The sequence below is a fragment of the Phragmites australis genome, chromosome 20 (assembly GCF_958298935.1).
Source record: "Phragmites australis chromosome 20, lpPhrAust1.1, whole genome shotgun sequence".
In the NCBI taxonomy this organism is placed as follows: domain Eukaryota; kingdom Viridiplantae; phylum Streptophyta; class Magnoliopsida; order Poales; family Poaceae; genus Phragmites; species Phragmites australis.
The window spans coordinates 4,364,182-4,386,319 of NC_084940.1; the positions used below are offsets into that span (position 1 = coordinate 4,364,182).

The 22,138-nt window shown below is 41.7% G+C and overlaps 1 protein-coding gene across 1 annotated transcript; it reads right to left on the minus strand.

Moving 5' to 3' along the window:
• Positions 1-592: 592 nt before the first annotated feature.
• On the minus strand, positions 593-4,238 carry LOC133902175 (zinc finger protein WIP2-like). Its single transcript, XM_062343771.1, has 2 exons — positions 3,350-4,238; positions 593-1,251 (listed from the first exon to the last, which is right to left on the minus strand). The coding sequence occupies exons 1-2, from the start codon at positions 4,061-4,063 to the stop codon at positions 799-801; spliced, it is 1,167 nt and encodes a 388-aa protein (XP_062199755.1). The 5' UTR covers positions 4,064-4,238; the 3' UTR covers positions 593-798.
• Positions 4,239-22,138: the final 17,900 nt, after the last annotated feature.

The following is a 22,138-nucleotide window of genomic DNA, read 5'->3' on the forward strand; positions in this document are numbered from 1 at the left end:
AGCAAGCTTGTTGACCCTCCAACTTAGTATGACGGTTGCCCTGGTGGCTCAGTTCAAAAGTGATCACGGCGGCAAGAAACCAGAAAAGAGACTAGTGGTGAGACTTTACCTTGGTCTTGTAGTGACTCATCCGGGTGGAGACCTTGTCTTTGTGACTTAGTGGCTCATCCGGGTGGAGACCTTGTCTTTGTGACTTAGTGACTCAAGAATCGTGACCGGGTGCCGATCGAGAGCATATCTTTTATAGAGCTCCAACGTGTACTATGTGTGGTCTGAAAGCCATCGATACTACGAGAAAAAAAATTCTTATGTCAAGTTTTCTCTCTCTGCATTATTTACGTTTCCGCATTTACATTCTTGTAATTTATCTTCTTAGATAGGTTACAAGCATTTTGATCGATATAGTAGACACACTTGATAAATCTAGAACGCATCTAGATAGAATTTAATATACATTTATCTTGTATTATTTTTGAGCTAAAATAATTTTAAATATCCTAATTCACCCATTTTAGGACGTCACCGATCTCTTTAAATATATTATTATTAAACTACTTTAAAAAAAACTATCTATATTATTTTCAAATATACAAACTCGACACATAAAAAATAATATATAACCAAAGTTTAAAATAATTAACTACACACAACCAAAACAACATTTATACGTGACTACACGGGGAGTGCAGCACATATTGTTCAGCACGTACGCACGTGCACCGGCCGGCTATCGATCATATGGTCTTTGTACATATAAGATCGATATCTGCAGGTGAGAGAGCTCGATCGATCGGTCCATCACAGCGACCTAGCCGCCGTGGCGCCGTCGTGTTCGATGTCGGAGATGGCGCCGTCGTCGTCCTCGTCGAGGCCGCCGCACCCGCCGACGGCGCCGTGGCCGTGTCCGAAGGCGCGTGAGTGGTCCTTGAGCGAGCGTTTGTGCTTGAACTCGGAGCCGCAGAGGCAGTACCAGAGCCTGCCGCAGTTCTTCTCGTGCGTGCGCCAGTCGCCCTTGACGGCGAAGGCCTTGCTGCAGCGGCGGCACAGGAAGGGCTTCAGCCCGTGCTTGCGCTTGTAGTGCGTCTGCAGCGTGCGGAAGTCTTTGAGCGGCTTTGCGCGCGGGTGGTCGATGTTGTTGCGGCACCCCGGCGCGCAGCAGTAGCACGGCAGCCGCAGCATCGCCGTCGGCTGGATGCCGCGCAGCGACTCGGGACCCTTCCGGTACTGCGACCCGTGACCCCACATGTGCATCTGCAGGTATAATCACGTCGTACATGTATATGTACGCACGATCAATAGCACAACGAATCATCAGCACACGTACACTTGTACAGTTTAATGATACTACAAGTACTACAAGGCAGCAACATGCATCATAACTTAATCCAGTGATAATTAGTCAGTAATTTCTGTACATGCTAACATGGCATAGCTTACATGATCATATGCTGCAATTCCAGGTACGTAGGACGCTCACGTGATCATGCATGAGGTACAACTAGCTACTATACTCCAGTACCGTTCATTTACTTGATATCATGTATAGGATTAGTATGCTATCTTTGAATGCGTTGCTCATTTCGAGAGGCATATGGATTATGGACATCTTTGACATTGGTTGCTTATGATCAGAGGAGACAGCTGGTCGCCTCAAACAGTAGTATTCTCTTTTTCCCTAGCAGCATGCAGCAGCGGGTCAGTGCTGAAACCGGAGAAGCCGCATGAGTGCAGAGGCCTGGCTAGCTTTTGAAAGCGAGGGCTATAGCTAGCTTCCAGACTAGAGCTAGGCCATTGCTTGCGTGTGTTGTTCCTTTGGCCTTTGGAGGATTGCGTGTGTGCACAGTGTGTGTGGCAGGGACGGCATAGCTAAGCTACAGCAAAGAGCACTGCAGATCTCTTGCAGTTCTCGGGAGATGTGAACGAAGATGGCAGCGAATCGTAAGTCAATGCTTGATTAGCTTGTAGTGAAAATATCAACGAAGAAAGTTAAGTTTGTTGTCCTGAGCTCCTGATCAATCATCCTATCTGGACAAAGCTCATCATACTACAGGATCAGTGGTGAGGAATGGTAGGGGACTGGAAGATCAGGTCAGCAGTGTAGAAGAAAGTGGCTGGTCATGGCCTGCAGCAGCAAATTCGCATCAGGTATTCAGATCAGGCACGCACTATCTGATGACCAAGCTGTCTGCCTGCATGCATGTTCATCTCTCTCCATAGCCGGATACACCAAGCATCTGATGATCAAGCTGCATGCATACACTTCCGTAGGAAGGACACAAAGAGAGAGATCAGCAAAGGCGAAGAGAGATCTTCACTGGGATCTCCACAGTACCACCCACATACTCGCCTGCACGCATGCGTTTCCAAAGGAAAGAGGAACTACCGGAAAACCCAACGCCTCTAAGAAAAGCATGAAAGTTGCGTGCATGCATGGCTTCTCCTGGCCATGATTGTTTTGTTCAATCACATGAAAAGGCGGCCACTGCGGCCTTCTGAGCTTCATCTCCGGTCAGGGTCCGGCCAGAGTCAAGAGCACGTGTATGTATTGGATCCTTATTTTCACATTAGTAGGAGTAAGGGTAAGTTGGAAGAAGCTAAAATGCACAATTTGGATAAGCTGGAATACAGATGGTTGAATTGTTACCATCTAAGCATTAGATTATTAAAAGTTAGACTGTACAATTAACTTATTTGTTTTAGCTTATATATTACGACAATAACCAATAATATACCGGCCAGAACAAATAGGGCCTAAATATTAATAGTTTCAGATTTTCATTGACAGATCGATGCTACAGGACTATAGGTGCTAGGAACAGCATACGGTAAAAGGGTGATCAAGTTAGAACTAAGAGCAAATGAGACGTGCGCTGTTCACTTTGTCCCGATTCCAGACAAAGGAACCGCAACTATTTACAGCACCAAGCTGTTAATTCGTTCATAGATCTTACTGTTAAGTTCCTTTGTGTTTCACAACTGTACAAACTTTATTTAACCTACTGCCACATCGTTTATTGTTAGGTAATTTCAATTATTGGATCGACATATATAGTCTGGTCGCCGAAGAAACTAGCAACCCCAAATTATTTCGTGTTAAACAGACAAAAAGAAGGCAATCAATCACGCACAATTTATTGGTCACGACCGAAATGAACCCAAGCGGAAAACTGAGGATCATGCACCAGTTCAGTTTGTTAATCGATCGTAATTGTCTAAGAGAAAATCACTTCAGTTTGTTAGTAGTTCAAAGCAAAATCCAATGAAAAAATAGGATAGAAGGTTTGTAATTAGATGCATGAGGCAAGAAGAGCGGCAACAGTGAATTAATGAACGTGGCTCAACTGCTCACCTGCATGTTGTTGTATCGGTTGAAGGTCTTGAAGCAGACGGGGCAGGAGAACTGAGTTGGGCCGATGAGGATCTGCGACGGCGTCGGGATCCAGTACTGCCCCTTGTTCAGGCGCCCGATCTGCGTCGACGGGAACCCTAACGGCGCCGCCTCCTCCCTGTCGCCGCTCTCCCTATTATTGCTCCCGCCGTCGTCATCCTCCTCCTCTTCGAAGTCGCACTGCCTCTGGGCGCCTGAAAGTCCAGAGACGAGGTCGGCCGCGCCCGCGCTAGTGGGCAGGCCGATGCGCAGCGCCACCGTCACGTCGCCAGCTGAGCACTCGCCGCCGGCCTCCGCGTCCATCGGGTCGCCTGCCTTGGCGTTCAAGTCCGCGAAGAGCTCTGCCACGCGCTGCTGGCCGGGGTTACCGCTCGCGGAGCCCGCCTCCTCCTTCTCCTCCTCCTCCTCCTCCTCCTCTCCCTCCTCGCCGCCGTCGTCGTCTGAGTCTGCCGCTTCCCTGCCGCCCAGCTGTTCCTCCCGCGACGCCGGGGCGAGCGAGAGGAGGGGCAGGGCTTCCCGGAGCGGAGGCGAGGACGGGGCTGGAGGCGGCGGTGTAGGGAAGAAGGGCAGGGAGTAGGCGGCGTGCGGGGGTGGCGCCGGCGCCGTTGCGTGGTGGTAGTAGTAGCGGTGGCGGTGGGCATGGTTCTTGAATAAGCTCGCGTAGGGGTTCTCCATGGCGGCAGCTGCTAGTAGCTTGCAACTTTTGTGTGGTGTGGCTCCGTGTGGCGCGAGGTGTTTGGCGAGGGGTTATTATAGGGTTCGTGCGTGCGCGCGTGAGGGGACGGGTATTCACAGCAGGAGCTGGAAGAGGAACTTCGTTCGCTTGTACTGTGAGCGTGCCCTTGTTCCTTTGACAGGATTGTGTGTCAGTGCGTGTTCCATTTTGATCGAAGGCACTACATGTATATATCTGCCCATTCATTCTCACAATCTGTTATTTTAGCGGTTTATATGTTATGAAAGCACTTGCTTTATTTGGTAGGGATAAGGAAAAATTTTAACCGTCCATAGACAAATAATACATAAAGCCATATATCCCAGCGTGAAAAAGGGGAGATTACTTTGAGAAATTATTATAAGCCTGATAACTAGCAAAGCCAAATCAAATTGACCTTGAAACAACATATATCCAAACAATATCTTTACTTTGGCATCTAGGTTGATCAAGCTGATACTACTTTCACATCACTACTTAAAAAAATATATCATTCCTGACGTTAATAATAGCCGGCAAAGATAATATATCACTGCCGGTTCTTAAACTCCAAACGCACATAAAAAACTGAGCCAGTACTAACCGATAATGATAATCAAATTATCAATACCGATTCTTAAAAAGACATACATAAAAAGATGTATTTTTAATAACCGGCAGTGATAATATTTATCTCAACTAGTTTGTATTCCAAACCGACAGTAATAATATTTATCACTATTTGTTCATAATTCAAATTGATGAAGTAATAATTAACAAAAATGAATCGACGGTGCTAATTATTATCACTGTCGATTTGTATTTCAAACCGGCAATGATAATTATTCTATAAATAGAACTTATCACCGTTCACAACACCCATCTCATTTTGCTTTCTCCGAAGCCGTTTCAGAGGGATAGTAGCGGTCGAAGTGGAGCAATGGTCAATGTTCGTCTCCACTACAGCCGCCTCTACCCCTCATGCCCGGTTTCAACACCACTCACACGAGCTCCTCACCATAACCACCTCATGTTCACCAAGCTCGTCGTCTCCCAAGCCAACGCGCGATCGCGCGTCTTCCCCCATCTCCTCTCCATGCGATCTCCTCATCTCCTCTTACCTTCTCCACTACAAACGTCCGCCATCATTCGAGTTGTAGCCACCTCGCATATGTTCGTTGAGCCTGTCATCGGGCTAACATGTGGTCGCGCTCCTTCCCCATCTCCACTGCGCGCGCGGATGTTGTGTGAATATGATTGTAGCAATAGGTAGATCTAAACAAATGGCAAAATACACATTCGCTCCTAGCTAAGTTTTAAGTGTTATAGATTGTGCTTTTACCGTTCGTTTAAACTTATTATTATCACTCGAATAGTATTATCACTCGAATAGCCCAAGATGTATAACGGATGACACAATGCTATTGTATCTGGTACAATAACTTTGTAATATTTGTTCCTATTTTTAGATTAAGTATAAAATACTCTACCATAAACATTTCGGTATAGAGTTTCGGTCTTAAGTTTGAGATCAAATTTAAGACAAATCCCCATGACGAAGAGTTCAGGGTAGATTATTCTTGCACATGTAGAAGGATTACAATTGCTGGTTCGATGTATGAATCGACAGTAATATATAGTTAGGTTGTCACTACCAATTCATAGGCCGACAGTGGTAATTATGAATTATCACTACTGCTAATTCACTGTCGGTTTTTTAACCGTCGGTGATAATCTTTTATGTAGTAGTGTATGTACTCTCAAATATTATTTTTGACACAGATATGGTCTCTGAATCCAAATTTGACCACTAAGTTTTATTGCAGAATTTTGAAACCTAGTAAATCATAGTATTAGGAAAGATATGTTGGAGAAATCCATGCACATTACTTTTATACGTTAAAAACTAAAACATATCTTTATATATATCAAAACAATATTGGCTCGTTCCTTGAGTAAGCATGATATATATCTGATGTCCAAATTCCTAACATTAATTTTTCTAATTATCTCGGGAGCTTTGACGATCACTTAAGGAGGAGGTGGACGTCAGGCCTGGTAGGCATGGTGCTCGACAGTAGCCTCTTATAACCGAGCACTGGTCCCATGTCATAACAATGCCTTTACACAATTTTACAAGATGTGAAGAAACGAGTAATTGAAGAAACATATTCGAGATAGTCAATGGTACTCTAAGAAAAACACAAATTTTGAGGAAAATTAAGCGAGTACCTATCCGAGATGGAAATTCATCCATGTTTCCGGGAACAATATGTGGTACACATATACTGTCCAATGTTTGGTTGGTGTCCAGTTAAAAAAATTTGATGGAGAAGCCGGGGTTCTGTTTCTCGTTTTCGTCCTCTGCGCGGCAGGTTGATTCATGTACACATCAGCGTGTTGCAACTTGCAGGCTGCAGCTTGCCACCTCGTTTTCTCAGGTGAGGGCCCACCAGTCACGGATTAACGACGGTGCTATCTGGCGTTTTTAATCAGGACACCGACAAGTAGAGCGCAGCTTTAAATGGACGAAAATATAGTATTATATATAGTATTACCTTGGACTTAAAATAGATGATATTTTAGAGTTGAATATAAATATTAAGTAAGAGATAAAATAATCATTTTATTTTATTTTAATATTATTTATTGCGTGAAAACAATAACTTGCATTAGTAAGGAAGTTACTTAATGAAGAAATAAGATTAAAAATTTTGAGTTAAATTTATCTCAAAATTGTAGAACGACGTATATTTTAAATATTATAAAAGAAACTAAAACGCTATAAGGAAGTAGTTCAGAACCCAACCAAAACCTTGGTTTAAGGTTAGTGAAGATAGTTGTATCTTTATTTATCTGAGATCAAATATTATATTTATTTTTTATATGTCTTATTAATGCATAATTTTTTTAATGATATACGATATATCTTTTGATAACAAAGCGTACGCGTTATGTCAGTATGCACGTCGTAGTGCGAGTGTGTGCGTCCGGTGCATCCCATAAATTGCCATACCAATTTGTGCAGAGATTAGGAGCTATACTTCCACTGTCTTTTAAAGAAAACCTACTGTTGCAGCCCTGCGCAATAATCGAACACAGGGTTAATTAATTTACGCATTGTCTACGAGGTTAACGAATATAACCCTTCATGTGATCTAGCACTAGTAATTATACAAGGTTAATTGATCTTAGTAGATCGTTGAAAAAAAATTATAATATTATTTTATTAAAAAATTGTAAAAATAATAGTTAAATTTATAAAATTGTAAAAATATGTACATGTCGGCATCTAGAGTGCTGGCTAGTGACTTATCAGCATTCCATATGCCAACATCCTTCATAGTAGTGAGCCTAGGGTCTTGTCGGCGTGCATGTGGGGCCAAAAAAGCATGTCGGTACTCTGCGTGCTGACAGATCCCCGGTTGGACACCAATTTGTCTATCGGACCAGACCATAGCTGATAGGGATGTTGGTATTTAAAGTACCGACATTCATGTCAGTATACAAAGTACAAACAAGCCTCTCGGCAAATGAAGTGTCGATAGGTTGCAGTTCAGTATTTTTTATTTTTTATAATATTATTTGTTAATTTGGGAAGTGAGGCATATCCAGAGCCAAAGAGCACCCAAAGGTCTGGTTAGCATATGTCGGCACTAAACATTACCGCTTTTAATGTTAGAATATTGAAGTTCACGAAGCACCACATGCCATACACTGACTCTAACAGAGATAGCATATAACGATGATAAACCTAACATGTCTTTCAGAATTTAAATAAGACACATATAGAAAGTAAGACGACATTGACATATACGGTACAACTTTGAAAGTACCCTAGACATGTACGGATTCTAAACTTAACATACCTTAGGGAATTAAAACTAGCTGATTATTACTGACACTCTATTAAGTGCAGCGTGGGTACATTCCTATTCTTGCCGCCTCAGATCTAGCTTCACAAAGCCGACGTGCCCACTTGCGCTTCTGCTCCCTATCTACCTCACACGCCTCTGCTTTGAGATGTTTATACTCTTCTCTCCTCTTCTACTCTTTCTCTTATAGCCATATGACTCAACAATGGACGCTACCCATACAGTGTCACACCTCGACAAGAATTCATGGATTCGCCACGTGCAACCTTCAGTTAAACATTTCACGTCGTATGTCCGAGGATGAAAAATTACCACCTTGAACTCCCTCTTCTCCGAGAAACACAATCTCTTCACTTCATGCTACAGATGAACCTTGTCATGAAACACATGACCTTTGGTCATCAGGATGGAATCATACTGGTATGAGGACTCATGTCCATCGTTTGTCGTCAACTTCTCCAATGTAAAATTCAATCATTCCTCTATAATTCCAGCACCTAAGTCCACAAATATACGAAACTCATCGTCATCTGCCTGCATCTGGTCCATAAGTGCCTTGTACCGCTCTCCTTGATCAGTAAGCATCATGACCCGATTATCTTCCCCGTCATTACATTCTTCTATTGTTATCTCTACATCAACCACTGTAGTAGTCGGCAAGGGGACCTCTGGATCCACAATCTCATGCTATTCCTCATTGATAACATTTTCACCAACGGCTTATATTGTGCCAGGGCTGGCTTTTATCGAACCAAGATCGCTCACTTCTATAAGGATGCAGTGGGAAAAACCTCGTCTTAACCCTAATGACATAAATTGCTGCCATTACTTTAAACATGTAAGCTCCCAAAGCTCTCACTGTCACCCGTTTCACGACATCTAAAAATTAGAACCTTCACAATCAGCTGTTGATACGTCGGACTAACTTCTAGCAGATTATACGTCCAGCCTAACACTTGGGCAACTAATCTATCTCGGACTATTTAATTATGTGTCAACATACTAGAAGTTACTCAAAATTCATCCATGGTCACAATGCATGGTATATCCAAGGCTGTAAAAAACACTAAACTCTAATACGATCGACATCACTGATTCAATAACCATACTATACTCCACCAGGTTAAATAATTGTAATAAACATACAACATCTACGACAACAAAATCTATTCAACATCAACATCGTGTGCCGATAGCCCATTCGCACCACAAACAACCTACGTGGCACCCCTTAGCTAGGCCCACCACATGTCGATATTTCACATGCTGCTATGTCCTTAGATCCACTACCACATAGAAAGTCAGCATATGTAGTGCCAACAATCCCTTATAGGCACGTCACATACCGAAAGGTATCTATTTTTTAATCTTATAAATTTTGTTATTATTTTTTACAATTTATTAATAAAATAGTATTATTTAAAAAAATCATCGCTTGAGATGGGAGACACAGGTGACAGGTTGCTGCTTGGACCAGCACCTGCCTCTGCCCTCTGCGTTCGTGTGTCACGGTCAGGGCTGGTCTGATCAGGTCGGGGGTCGGGTTCGAGATGCCGCCAAGCCAACCAGGTGCCCCCAAGTACCCATCGACCCGAACGACATCGACATGACGGGTGCCGGCCGACGGCTCGGCGCGGAGGGAGGAGCGAGGAGTACACGACACACCGCGGAGAGCAGCAGAGGCCGACCGTATTAGGTTGGGAGACAGCGTGCATGCCGTAGAGATCGAAGTCGAACCACAGTCCACAGGTGAATGTGCTTATTGCCGTCTGAAAATTAGGCAAATGGTGGTTCTTGAGAGCAATAAACATGGACCATGCATCGTTATGGTAGTAAATGACGCATGTGGTCACCTGTAGCTACAGACATAAATGTCACGCATATTTTCCCTTTTTTATATATGCTAAAAAATTAATTATTCTCTCTTATCGTAAATATGAGCCCATTAGAGCATCGATACGATCTTTAATATTGTAATTTTACTAATAGTACATATAAAAATATATTATTTAAAATAGAAAAAAGTTAAATGTATTTTTTATGAATTTATTAACATCAACCTTATATTGTTAATTTATATGTTTTAGTTATTGATGATCAAATCTAAAAATATTTAACTTATAATAAATCTAAATCAACTTATATGTGGGATCAGATGGATGGTGTATGATGCAACCAGATTCGTTTCCTGTAGCTTAAAAAAAACAAAGCTTGATAACGACTGGATCAATGATCCCTGTTCTAATTTTCACGTTCGGCAGTCTATAACATGACACTGTGGTGTTCTTCTGCCGGGTACCTAGTACCTCAGAGTTTTGTGAAAATATATGTAGTTGCTTTCGACATCATTCTGCATACAATGCATGTTGATCCAACGACAGTGCACCGATCGACCTGCAGCCACATATGTGTACGGCCCACATTAGTAATGCGTTGTGTGGCATTTTTGTCAAATGTCCGGCCGGGGACTTCTGTATTAATCCAGGTCACGTACATATATGCACAATTCAACCGCAGTACCGGCCCAACCGATCTGTGTTGAGTTTACTGTGTGTCCTAGCTGGCTAGGATTGGTATATGCTATTTGATCGATGCATGGTCAGCATGCAAGACTTTGCTAGCTCCGATCAGGTTAGTTTCCATCTTGTATAAACTTCATTAGCACAACAAACGTGACCACTAATAGCGTTTCTTCATGCAACATGTGCATTCATGCGAACGCAGCTTATGAAAAATTTCCCTCTCCAGAGGACAAACTGTGAGATCAGGCAATAACCGCCAGGAGTAGCTAGTGGAGAATTTGCATCATGTGTAATTAATTATACTGGATATTGGAGACCGATCGAGCGCTTACTCGATTGGTAGGTGTCCTCGAGCAACACGCCAGCCCGGGATTGTGTCTTAGTTACTCCCTCCGATTACAAATATAGATCGTTTTAGATTTATACATAAAGATTAAGAAATTAGATCAAATGAACTTATTATCTCTTATTTATTTTGCATTAAAAAAGATAACTTATTTATTTGTGAGAGTGATAGTATTTATTAAATAAGTGTAAAAAAAAAGAAAAAATATATAGAAGTTTGAGAATGATTTATATTTAGAGAATAGTTGAGGATGCTAAAATGACCTACATTTATAATCAGATGGAGTACTTTTTTATTAAGTGAACGCCAGAGTTCCTGACATAATTTGAAGAAAAAAAGATTATATATATCGATCATTACTCCCTCAGTTTATAAACAGGAGACATATTTGTTTTGAACCCGATCTTTAAAGTTAGATTTTAACTAATTTTTTTTTACAAAATATATCATTTATAGCTATAAAGTATGAAACTATTTTAAATTATAAATCTAGCTATATATTTTTTATATATTAGATATTTTTATAATTTAATTAAAATGTATAAAATTCAATTTAAAAAAAAGTTATATCTATTATTTTTGAACGAACAGAGGACGTACCAAGATCGCTCGGCCTTTTTCTGCATCCACAATGATGCGCGCATTAACACCTCAGAGGAAAATGTGGTCAATAATTGTAGTTTATTCAAACCAGGCATTAAAAGCTTGAATAGTACCTGTAGAGGCGGCCGGCCTTTACCAGCGAGACGCTGTTCTGATTAATTAGATGGTCCGTTCGATTCCTGTAGAATGATGGAGATCTAGCATAAGGGCTGGGGAATCTTGGAACAAGCCATCCATCTATCTATTTGATCTACAGGTAGGACAGCTAGCCAGGTGCTAATAGTAGAAGCATAGTGGTCTTTACATAATTATTCTACATGCATTGATCAACGATTAGAAGTGTCTTAATTATGCCTATTGCTATGTAGGCTGGTGTAAATTACTATTATTCATACATGATGCCACTTGCTAGATATAAATTAAGTGTTGAGCATTTCAGATTTAGAGGTACTACAGTACATTTTTACACCTTAATTGTCCTTCTAAGCAAGCAGCAGGGTTAGTGTTACAATTAATAAATGTAATATATTTAAGAAGGAATTGCTCTCTTGATTGCAAATATATACTCCCTCCAGTAACAAAATATTATAACTATGGTATATTTTGCATACATTTTATATTAAAAATTAGAGTCAAAGTGATATATTGGTTACCTTCTCAATATACAGGACGACACTTTTTTGTCATTGGACGAGGGAGTGTAAGGTTGTTTGACACAGCTCGGTGTCTAAACTTGAACTTTAACAATTTGCATTGCATTTTAGAGTTAATGCATGTCAATGTCGGCACTCTTTATTACATAAAAAAAACATAAAGTAGTCATGAAAAAAATATTCACGCAATCTAGTAAAGAACAAAGTTCAGGCTTAGTAGTAAAAAGCATGATGTTCTCAATATGCTCAGCTCTGCAGACTGAGCACTGTGGGTTGGGGCTGTGGATATTTTAAGGGGTCGTTTGGTAGGGTTTTGAGAGTTGATTTCGTTTTAGAATTGGTGGGAACTCTATCAAATACCCTGTTGCAAAATCGATTCTGCGGTAGAATCAGAGAGAACCACTCCCACGTATTGTACTGCGAGGTGGGAGCCGAAAAATCTAGCTTCCATCGATTCTCGGCTGATTCTCCTCAATTTCAACACAATCTTCTCTCAGGAATCACTTCTACCACTAACAGACCAAACGATTTCACAAACATAATCATTTTCACCGTAGAATCTACTTCTACCACAGAATCAGGAGGTTGGAGAGCTCTAACAAACGGGACATAAGATCTGTTTGGTAGAGCTCTCATAGCAGCTTCTCAGTTGAAATTAGAGAAGTTCTACCAAATAGCAGCTTTTACCTCTTGAGTGAAATCCGTATGAGTGATTCTTTGGGATGAACTAGAAGCTAGGGAGTTGAAAAAAAAACAATTTCTCCTGATTCACTTCTAGCATAGAATCAATTCCTCTATATAGTTTATTTTAGAGAATCACTTTCAGCCACAAAATCACTTTCACCAAAAAATTACTCTCCGCAGAGAATTTAAATCAGAAAAAACTCTACCAAACAGACCCTATCACCTCTGTTTTCAGAATGGAGCCGGGAGAAATACATAATCGATCCCCCCCCCCTAAAAGGCAGGGGATTATATTAAAATGTTAGCACAATACATCCCCAAATTATACAAAGGACCCTAGAGAAAAATAAAATTACAAAAAAAATCTTTGAGGATCTTGTTCATCTTTCTTCATTCTCTCCCGATGCATAAAGCACCCAAATCCAATCCTCTTGCTCCATTGATTGGGGAACTCCAAACATTGGAAAGCCGCAACATACAGCGCCTTGGAAACACCCAAGATGCATCTATGTAGATCAACGTCCATCGGCCATCCCACATCCGATAGAAACAAACAAAACAACCATGATCTTCCTCCTCTATGACGCCTTCCGTCGCGCATGCCACCACCGCAGATGGACGCAAAACAAAAGAAGGAAAGAACCATCTCCGCGGCCATTGGCACCCAGACCGACTCAGCAACACCAACCTCCGCAGCCCTGGCACATAGATCGACGATCCAGCAACAACCACCACAAAGGAGATGAAACACAAACACCCCACCTTTCGCCACCAAAACAAACAGCACAAACCACCAGACTTCACCGATGAAACATACACATACCTCTCACAAGTGTAGCTAGAGACGACGTCGACTACAGCAATCGCACCGGAGACAGCAAGAAGAAACAAAATCCGGCATGAAACCGCCGCCAACAACACCATCATATCCCTACTTATATATCTAAATCTACAAACCCAACACCTACTAACTAAGCTATAAGCTACCCCAACGTCGATCCACCCGAACCCCTCCTTCACCGGCATTGGGGAGGCCACTGGAGAAGAGAGGCATGGGAGATCGACGCCAAAAAATGAGAATCGCCTCTGAGTCGCTTTTTGCTACTGTAGAGAGGAGAACGGGTCTTTCACGCTTTGCGAGTCCACCAATACATCACCGATATTGGTGGCATGTGATCCCCATGCTGAAGGACTGGGTGCTGCTTTGCCCGATGAGCAAATTGGAGAGCTTCTATTAGTTAGTTAGCGCATTGGAGGAGGTGGTGTCGAGACCAGAAAGACTGATGCAGAGGATGGGAGCTGGATGGAGTGCAGTTTGGTGCTAAAGCCATGTTCATGGACTGGAGAGACGAATGAGGTTGTACACCCACGGTGTGTTTGGTGAGAGGGTGGAATAGACGGGACATGAACATCTTGTTTTTTATATATTTATTCAAGTTGTCTGTTTGGTTGGTTTCATATGATAGAGTTAGTTTTTTTAGTTGGAGGGACGAAGTAGATATGATAAGAGTAATTAACTAAATTATATCTTTTAATTTTAAAAATGATAGTTAATCACATATTAATCAACATACACTAACACTTATCAATACTAATTTTATCATAATATTTACTAATTAATAATAAAATATGCTAATTATCACAGATCATACTCTAATCGATACACTACTAGTATACTAATAAACACATTAATACTTAACAACTATAATATCATAGTGATAAATACTAATTAGCAATATAATATACTAATTATTTTACTAATGATCATAATTAATCAAGGTGGATTGTCTCATCCGACTAAACTAAATGGATCACTCTATTCAGCATATTTGAGAATTATTTCAAAAAATTGGATGGTTGCACCCATCCGTTCTTCAAATAAATGTCTCAAAAATATAGATGACTATCTCCTTATTCAAACTTACCCCACCAACCAAACACGGTCTTAAAGTAGTTTTTTTTTGACTCTTCACCACTTAATACAGCTGTAGTATCTGAACATGAACGCGCGCGCACTCACCCCTCACACATGCACCCACTCCACGCACACCTAACGCACGCACATGCTAGCCCTACAACTACACACAGCTTGAAGAAAGCGTTCATCCAAAGATCACCAGGACCTATCAAGAATCCCGTAGACGACGAGCACGTCGTAATCCTTTCTGTAGCACCACGCCGGAGAAACTGGAGAAATCCGAAATAAATCGGAACTCCCGTGCGACAGCCGGACTTGAAGCCCGGCTAGGTTCGGCACAACGCCGGTGCCTTACCATCGTGCTGAAGGCACGTTCGCCGGTCTTAAAGTAGTTGATAGACTATGAAATTTTGATGTAAACCCTATGATACTGTGTTGCAAACGTTTGGTGATTTTTACAAAGCAATACGAACTGGGACTTTGTCCGTAGAAATCTAAAAACAAATGTAGCCCGTAAAACAAATGTGATTTTCGAGACAAATCTGCACGTCTAATCCAATCGTACGTCCGATCTCAAGTTCACAACATTCAAAGAAATATACATGACCAACATTTTAACTTGAAAGCTTGACTTCACTCGTAACAAGAGACACTCGATCTCTTGTGACTAGCTATATTAGCCTATCTCTTTGAATAGTTGCATCTAAGAATGCCAATAGAAGAGTGCGTAGGGATCATATCGATCAAAGGGTGCCCTCAACTTTAATTAGTTTGTGCACGGTACAGCGTGTAAGGGCGTGTTTGGATGCATGCACGCCCGTCGGCCTGGCTCCGCGCGTGCAGGCGCGGTCCGTTTGCTCTGTGTTTGGTTGCTGGTACTGCCGCGCGAGATTGCATCCATCCATGCATGCGCATCCGCTCATCCTGGCTCCGCGCGTACGCCGAAATCGGGCGTACGCACCGGGCCTGCTCACCCGGTGCAAAAATACTATTTTTTTATTTAACTTCAGACTTTATTTAAGGATACAAGAGTGGTCCAAAAATTCTAAATATTTTCGTGAGTATACTAGAGCTAACTAGCAACCCATTTTAATAGTTTGATTAAAAATCCTAAGTTAACATTTAATTAAAATTCTCTAAAAATTATAAAAAAATTCACTAATATTCTTATCCTGTGATATACTAATTTATAAAATATTTTCAACCTTATGTTATTTGGTAAAAAAGTGAGTTTTTTTAATACAATATATACTCATGCGGGCAACCAAACACAATCTCTTCTCAACCAGGCTGACTACATGCAGCCAACCAAACAGACCTTACTGTATCTCTCCAGCCTGTCTCAACTCAGCCTGCATGACTCATACGAGTCAAGCTGAACGCATACGGGTAACCAAACATCCCCTAAGTGGCCCCGGCGGCTAGCCATCCTTCCTCCCCGCTGTTCCACAATTAATTTGACAGTTGGATGCGATCACTGTACCTAGCGGCCCGGTGGGGATTTGAGGTGTAATTGAGCCGGATCGGTCGAGGCGGCCGGACCTCGATCGATCCCAGTTGCACTACCAGCTCGCTCCTAATTAACCCTAAGCCTAAGTGTCCGGGCGGCCGCGCCCACCAGCCCCAACCAAAAGGAGGTCGCGTGATCAATCGAGCATTCATAGCTCGATTGGCTCGCCGGCCAGCATCATCTGCGATCGCGATGTGCATGCGTGCGTTTCTCCTCCTCCGGCGGGCCTGCACGTACTCCGTCTAATTATTTAACTCGCGCGACATTTCAGCTGCCGTTCCTTCATCTTCGCCGTCGTCCAACAACGTGTTTGACGTAGTGTAGCTAGCTAGCTAGCCGTGGACCTACACCTACGGCCGCCCAGCCTCAGCTTTTTGTCCATCTAGAAAACTTTGAAAGAAATAGATTGTGGGTACTCTGCCAAGTTTGTCTCATGGCCAGACCCAGGAGATGGAGATCGATTTGAATATGCATGTATGATGAGCGAGTGTAGAGGATCCGAGCGATGGAGCCGACAGAGTGGGTGCAAGGTATAAACAATAACTCCCCAACAGTAAGGGGCATTGAATGGGAAATAGTGGCCAGAGAACAAGGGCGTGGTGGTGTGATGCGCACAACAGTGATGTGGTTGGGTTTGCACGACAGGACAAGGGGAAGACCGGATGCATTTAATCACGGACACATGGAAAAGGAGAGCCCGAGGTCCATGCCGCGTCCGTCCCAATCCCACCACCTTCCAACCTAGAGGAGAGGGCGCCGCTCCCAACATCTCTCTCTTCCCCGATTCCTCAGCTGAGCCCAGGCCCCACCTAGATCATGTGGTAGGATGGGTCTTTTTCCTAAATTTAATTAGGATTCCTGCAAGACTGCAAGTAGTCCTACTGCACCATTAAGAGTAAAGATACAGCAGGTAAGGGCGCTAGTTGTTTCACAGTGCCGACATAAAATTACAAGCGCCAAAACATAGTTGCTTCGGTCCAAACTAGTTGTGGCCGAGCAATTGCTCGGTTGGCAGGCCGTGCCCAGGAGCACTCGGCATACCGGCCCAGGCGGCTCGAACCTGACATCCACCAACTTAACCGCAGCCAGAGTTCTTGATATGATTTTTTTTCGAATAAAAGTTAATGTTTTTTGCAGCAAGTTGCAAGGCTTTGACTTGGCAGGTACGAAACTAGAGAATGTTCTGTGCCTAATCATGCATGACACTTAGAGAGTCAACTGCTTAGTTTTTTCCAGGTATCGTAGTCCGCGGAGACTAGAGTTCTAGACTATACTACCCAGCTAGCAAGCACTTGATATGACCGAATAAGCTATCTATAGGTAGATATAGTAGCTATGAAGGACGAATATACGAAACGAGTACTAGACCATCTCAAACTATATATATTTTTTTTTTCTGATTTCTCCCCGTTTCATTTTTTTATTTTCTCTCACCTTCAATAGATTTTTAAAAAAGATTTGTAAAGATAAAACAAAAAGAATCCTGTTCTATATGTAATAATTTTGATAATTTCTTCGTGATTGAAACCTTAAAAAAACTATTATAACACTAAAGAAAACGAGAATTCATTAAGGAAGAGATTCTCGATCATAAAGAGAAATCTTAGACCATCCTTAACTATATTCCCTTCATTCGTTCCCTTTCTGATTCTTTTTCCCGTTCCTATTCCTTTTATTTTCTCTTATCTCCAACAGCTTATCTTCGAAGGGAATCGCGAAGGAAAATGAGAGAATCCCGTCTTAAAAGAATGACCCTAGGAATCTTGTCGTGAAGAGAACCGTGAAAAGAAATCATTGGAGCGCTGAAGGAAAAAAAATTCCTTCACGATAGAATTTTGATCTCCGAAAGAAATCCGTTGAGGCTAGCCTTAGAATGCCCTTGCAAATCTGGTTCGAATTTGATAGACTGGTCTGATGCTGTAGTGGTGTTATTCAGTCAGAGTAGAGTCTTAGGGCGAAATGGCACATCAAGGAACATGCTCGTCTGATGCCAGGCAAAATCCTCCCCGGCCCATCATATCATATTCCTTGTACCCTTCTTCCACAACTCCTTTTTCTGCATGTCTAGGAGAAAAATGTCAAACGGCCAGCAGCATGGGACGGTGGGAAAATCAGAACATCTCACCAAATTCAACGCTCATAGCTCCCGAACAGCTAGCTTTCTAGAAGTGCTAGAGAGTCATGCAAATAGTCATGAAATAGTTGGTCTCCATCCAGTTATCCAGTTGCTGCCGCAAATCTTGCAAGCTCTGGTTTATCAATTGAGCACCGAAAGACATTACAGGGGGCAGTCAGCGGTTATTCGGACAGGACGAAAGGGCAACAATCACAATCCGAACAGAAGTACTCCGAAATGCAATTACACACCAGACCAGAAATACAACTCAACATGTATTTATGAACTGTATGATCCATCTCGTATGTTCATTTCATCCATCTAATATTCATATATTTTTTTATTATCTCATTTACTCCATAATTCTATTACATATCCTTTTATCATAAATATAAACACAGATAAACAGTCTGATAAGACATGCGTCTATATAAACTAGTGAAAATTTCTCTTTTTACAACTCGATCAATGGATCTCAGGCATGTAAGGTAAGTTTGGTTTAGAGCCCCAATTAACTCTATTAATATTTTAGCACATCCTAAATAATTGACTGTCGTTTGGATAGCTCTACCTTTTGGCACGCCCAAAAACACTCGAGCATTTCAGCATGTCAGTTATGCACGGATTTCAAAACCCATATATTAGCGAGTTCAAAATTACTATATCTATTGAATAGTATATTCAAATTACGATGTGATTGCATTGTTATATCCATTACAATTAAATTTATAAAATAAGATCTCCTTTAGTACATTTTGTCAGAAAAATAAATAATGACACGTGATCTCACATGTCATTCTAATTCTTAAGAATTAGCACGTTTGAAATCCGAACATCATTTTTTTTCTGTGTTTTGACATTACCATAAATTGGTAAGGCTACAATTCAAACAACAGTTTTTTATCCGTATTTTAACATGCCTAAGTTTTGATAATAATAAAATTTTGATGAGGCTAGTCAGGAGCTCAAACCAAAAAGCCCGTACATTCCCATCCGAGTTTATGCCCTGTTTGTTTCAGCTTCGGATTCTGGCTTTCAGCTTTTATAATCCGAAGCTGAAACAAACAGACAGCTTTTGGTTATAGCTTTTTAAAATCTGCTGGTTGGATTGTGAAAATCTGAGAAGTTGGTTTTCCTCAGCTTTTGATAGATTGTAAAAGTCTATTTTACTAAACTGTTCATTAATTTTTTTTAGAATCTACAGTCTAAAAGCCTTTCAAAATTCAGCTTTTTACAATCTAGTTTTTATAAGCTGTTTTTTAGAATCTCTAACCGAAACAAATAGTCCCTTAAGACCGTAGCCAGCAAGCCTGCGCTGCCCATGTCATGCCCATAACAGGGCATGTGTGCTGTTTTCTGTGCTCCTCCCATGTACAGTCTCGAAAGCGAACACGGAGGCGACCCCGACGGGCGCGCCATCAATAGAAGAACGCCCGATTCGACACGCCGCCGCCGACGCCGACGCCCGACGAGTTACGCGCCTGCAGCTCGACCGGCCGAGCTAGCCCGCCGCCTGCGTCGCTGTGCGCGCGTCGATCGCCCCCCGCCCCCCCCCCTCACCACGCGCATCAAATTATGCATGGGCCGGTGCATGCATGGTTGATCTACACTCGTATCAGCAGACCAATGGAACAACGGCGAGTACGTACGAATACAGACCAATGTGCCTTGCTCCTCTTGCCTTTCATGTTGAATAATCAACGTCTTAACATTGTATATGTTACTTTCTCCAATGGGCCGGTGCATGCATGGTCGATATACACTCGTATCAGCTAGTAAATCGATGACCCAAACACACGCATCAAGCCATCAATTATAGATGGCTCGATCTGGAGATTTTTTTTATTCTAGCTCTTTTTAACTAATATTTTAAAAACAACACATGTAAAGGAATCGGTGCCATCTTAAGAGGAGACGAATTATGATACTTAAAACTATTTTGGTTCTAAAAATAATATCAAATAAACATATATTAATTTTTTATTTAAATGTGCTTTAGGTTTATTTAGTATGTATAATCTACCGATCAAAACACTTACAACCTATCTAAAAAGTAAATTGTAAGAATGTAAATACAAAAATATAAATAAAGTAGAGATAATAAATTCGACACAAAGATTTTACATGTACAGAGCTCAATCGTGAGCAACAGAGTGACCTACAAAGTAAATGTGGCCGTAACAGCAGGTGTGTGTGCGCCATACGATTAGTTCTAGAGTAAGGCCTTCTCCAATGGAGACCGGAAAGCTTGTACTTTTGCCGCTCTATGCTCCTGTTTTCCACTCCAACGGAGATTTCAAAGCTGATTTGCCACTCGCTATAGGAAAACATGATCCGGCTTCTAGTAGCAAAGTTGCAGTTGGATATAGGAGCCCCTATCACTGTTATGTGAGTATACGTGTGGGTCCGAGAGGAGGAAGAGAGTAATGTAAGGTAAGAAATAGGTGACTGTTGGAGATGAAAAAAATAGAGAATGTTATAATAGTGTTATAGAGGATGAATTTTTAGAGTTTCTGTTAGAGATGACTTAATTGAACCATGCAACGATACCGCTGACTAATTCTTTTTTTTTTCAGTGGAAAACAGATTCCATTAAATCCAGACTCATCTAAATAGTTGGCACACCTGGTTATAAAATCTGAGAAATAATTCAATGATAGATGATGACCATCCCTATCTAGATTAGTACCATACTTTGCTAAAACATCTGCTATCGAATAACAATCACAGGTATTGTTAAATACTTAATAAAATACCTGGCTTTGGTGAAGTGTATCGGTATCATACTTCACGCTTCTATCGCTAAAACCTCTAGAGGAGAAAGACCAAAAGTAATTCTCTTGAGAGCAGCAACAAGATTCGATGCATTAGACTCGAGAACAACTCTGATCATACCCCAGACGCTCGCCTAACAAAAAGCTACCAACATTTCTAGTTCCACATGCAGGATATTGCTAACTCATTTGATTTTCATACACCTGCTACTTGGATCTCGTCTCATCACATACTACAAAGCCTCATCCTCCTTATTTGTTTTTCTCGTTAAAGAAGCCATCAATATTTATTTTCAATACCAATGTGGTGCTTTCCATCTTGCTTTTAGCTTCTCTGTTACGCTCGAACTTCTTTTTCAGCGGATCAGAATCTAATAAAAGACTGGCAATATGATAGCTGATCGCATTATTATTCCTACTACCAGAGCCACAACAAGAGTGCTGAGTGCTGACTAATTCAGGTCGCTAACAATATGCCCGAAACTCAGGATGGAAAAAACGAGAAAACCCGATCCGGTCCGGTCCGGATTACACAGAATGGGCTGGCATTCTAACTTTAATAGCTACTATCAGCCCGGCAGCAATGGAAGTAGGACTTTCCTGACCAACTGGTAGCGTTGGGCTGGTCCCAGCCATCTCAAGTCAAATTCACCAAATGGGTCAGCCGGTGAGCACAGTTGGGCCTAGAACTTCGGCCTTCTCATGCATGTTTCATCTTCAAGATGTTCAATGTCACAGTACTACTCCTCGCACTCGAAATTTTTAAATCCAAGCTGAATTCTCTGCACGGAAGTCAGCTAATACGTTTCCATGCGGAGTAGATAAGGTTTACTATCTGATGCTCACTGTTACGCAGGATAAGCTTCATGCCATTTCTGGCGTTGGTAAGCTGACACGGAAAGGTTCCAATTGATAAGGCGTTGCTTGGATCATCCTGCACTTTGCTCCTCGTCTTGCAAATTGTTTATTTAGAGAGAGCAATCAACAGAACTTTCGGAAAGGAAAGCAATCAATACGGGTCGGCAGGCAGCACCCACCTCTATCACTGCTGTTGC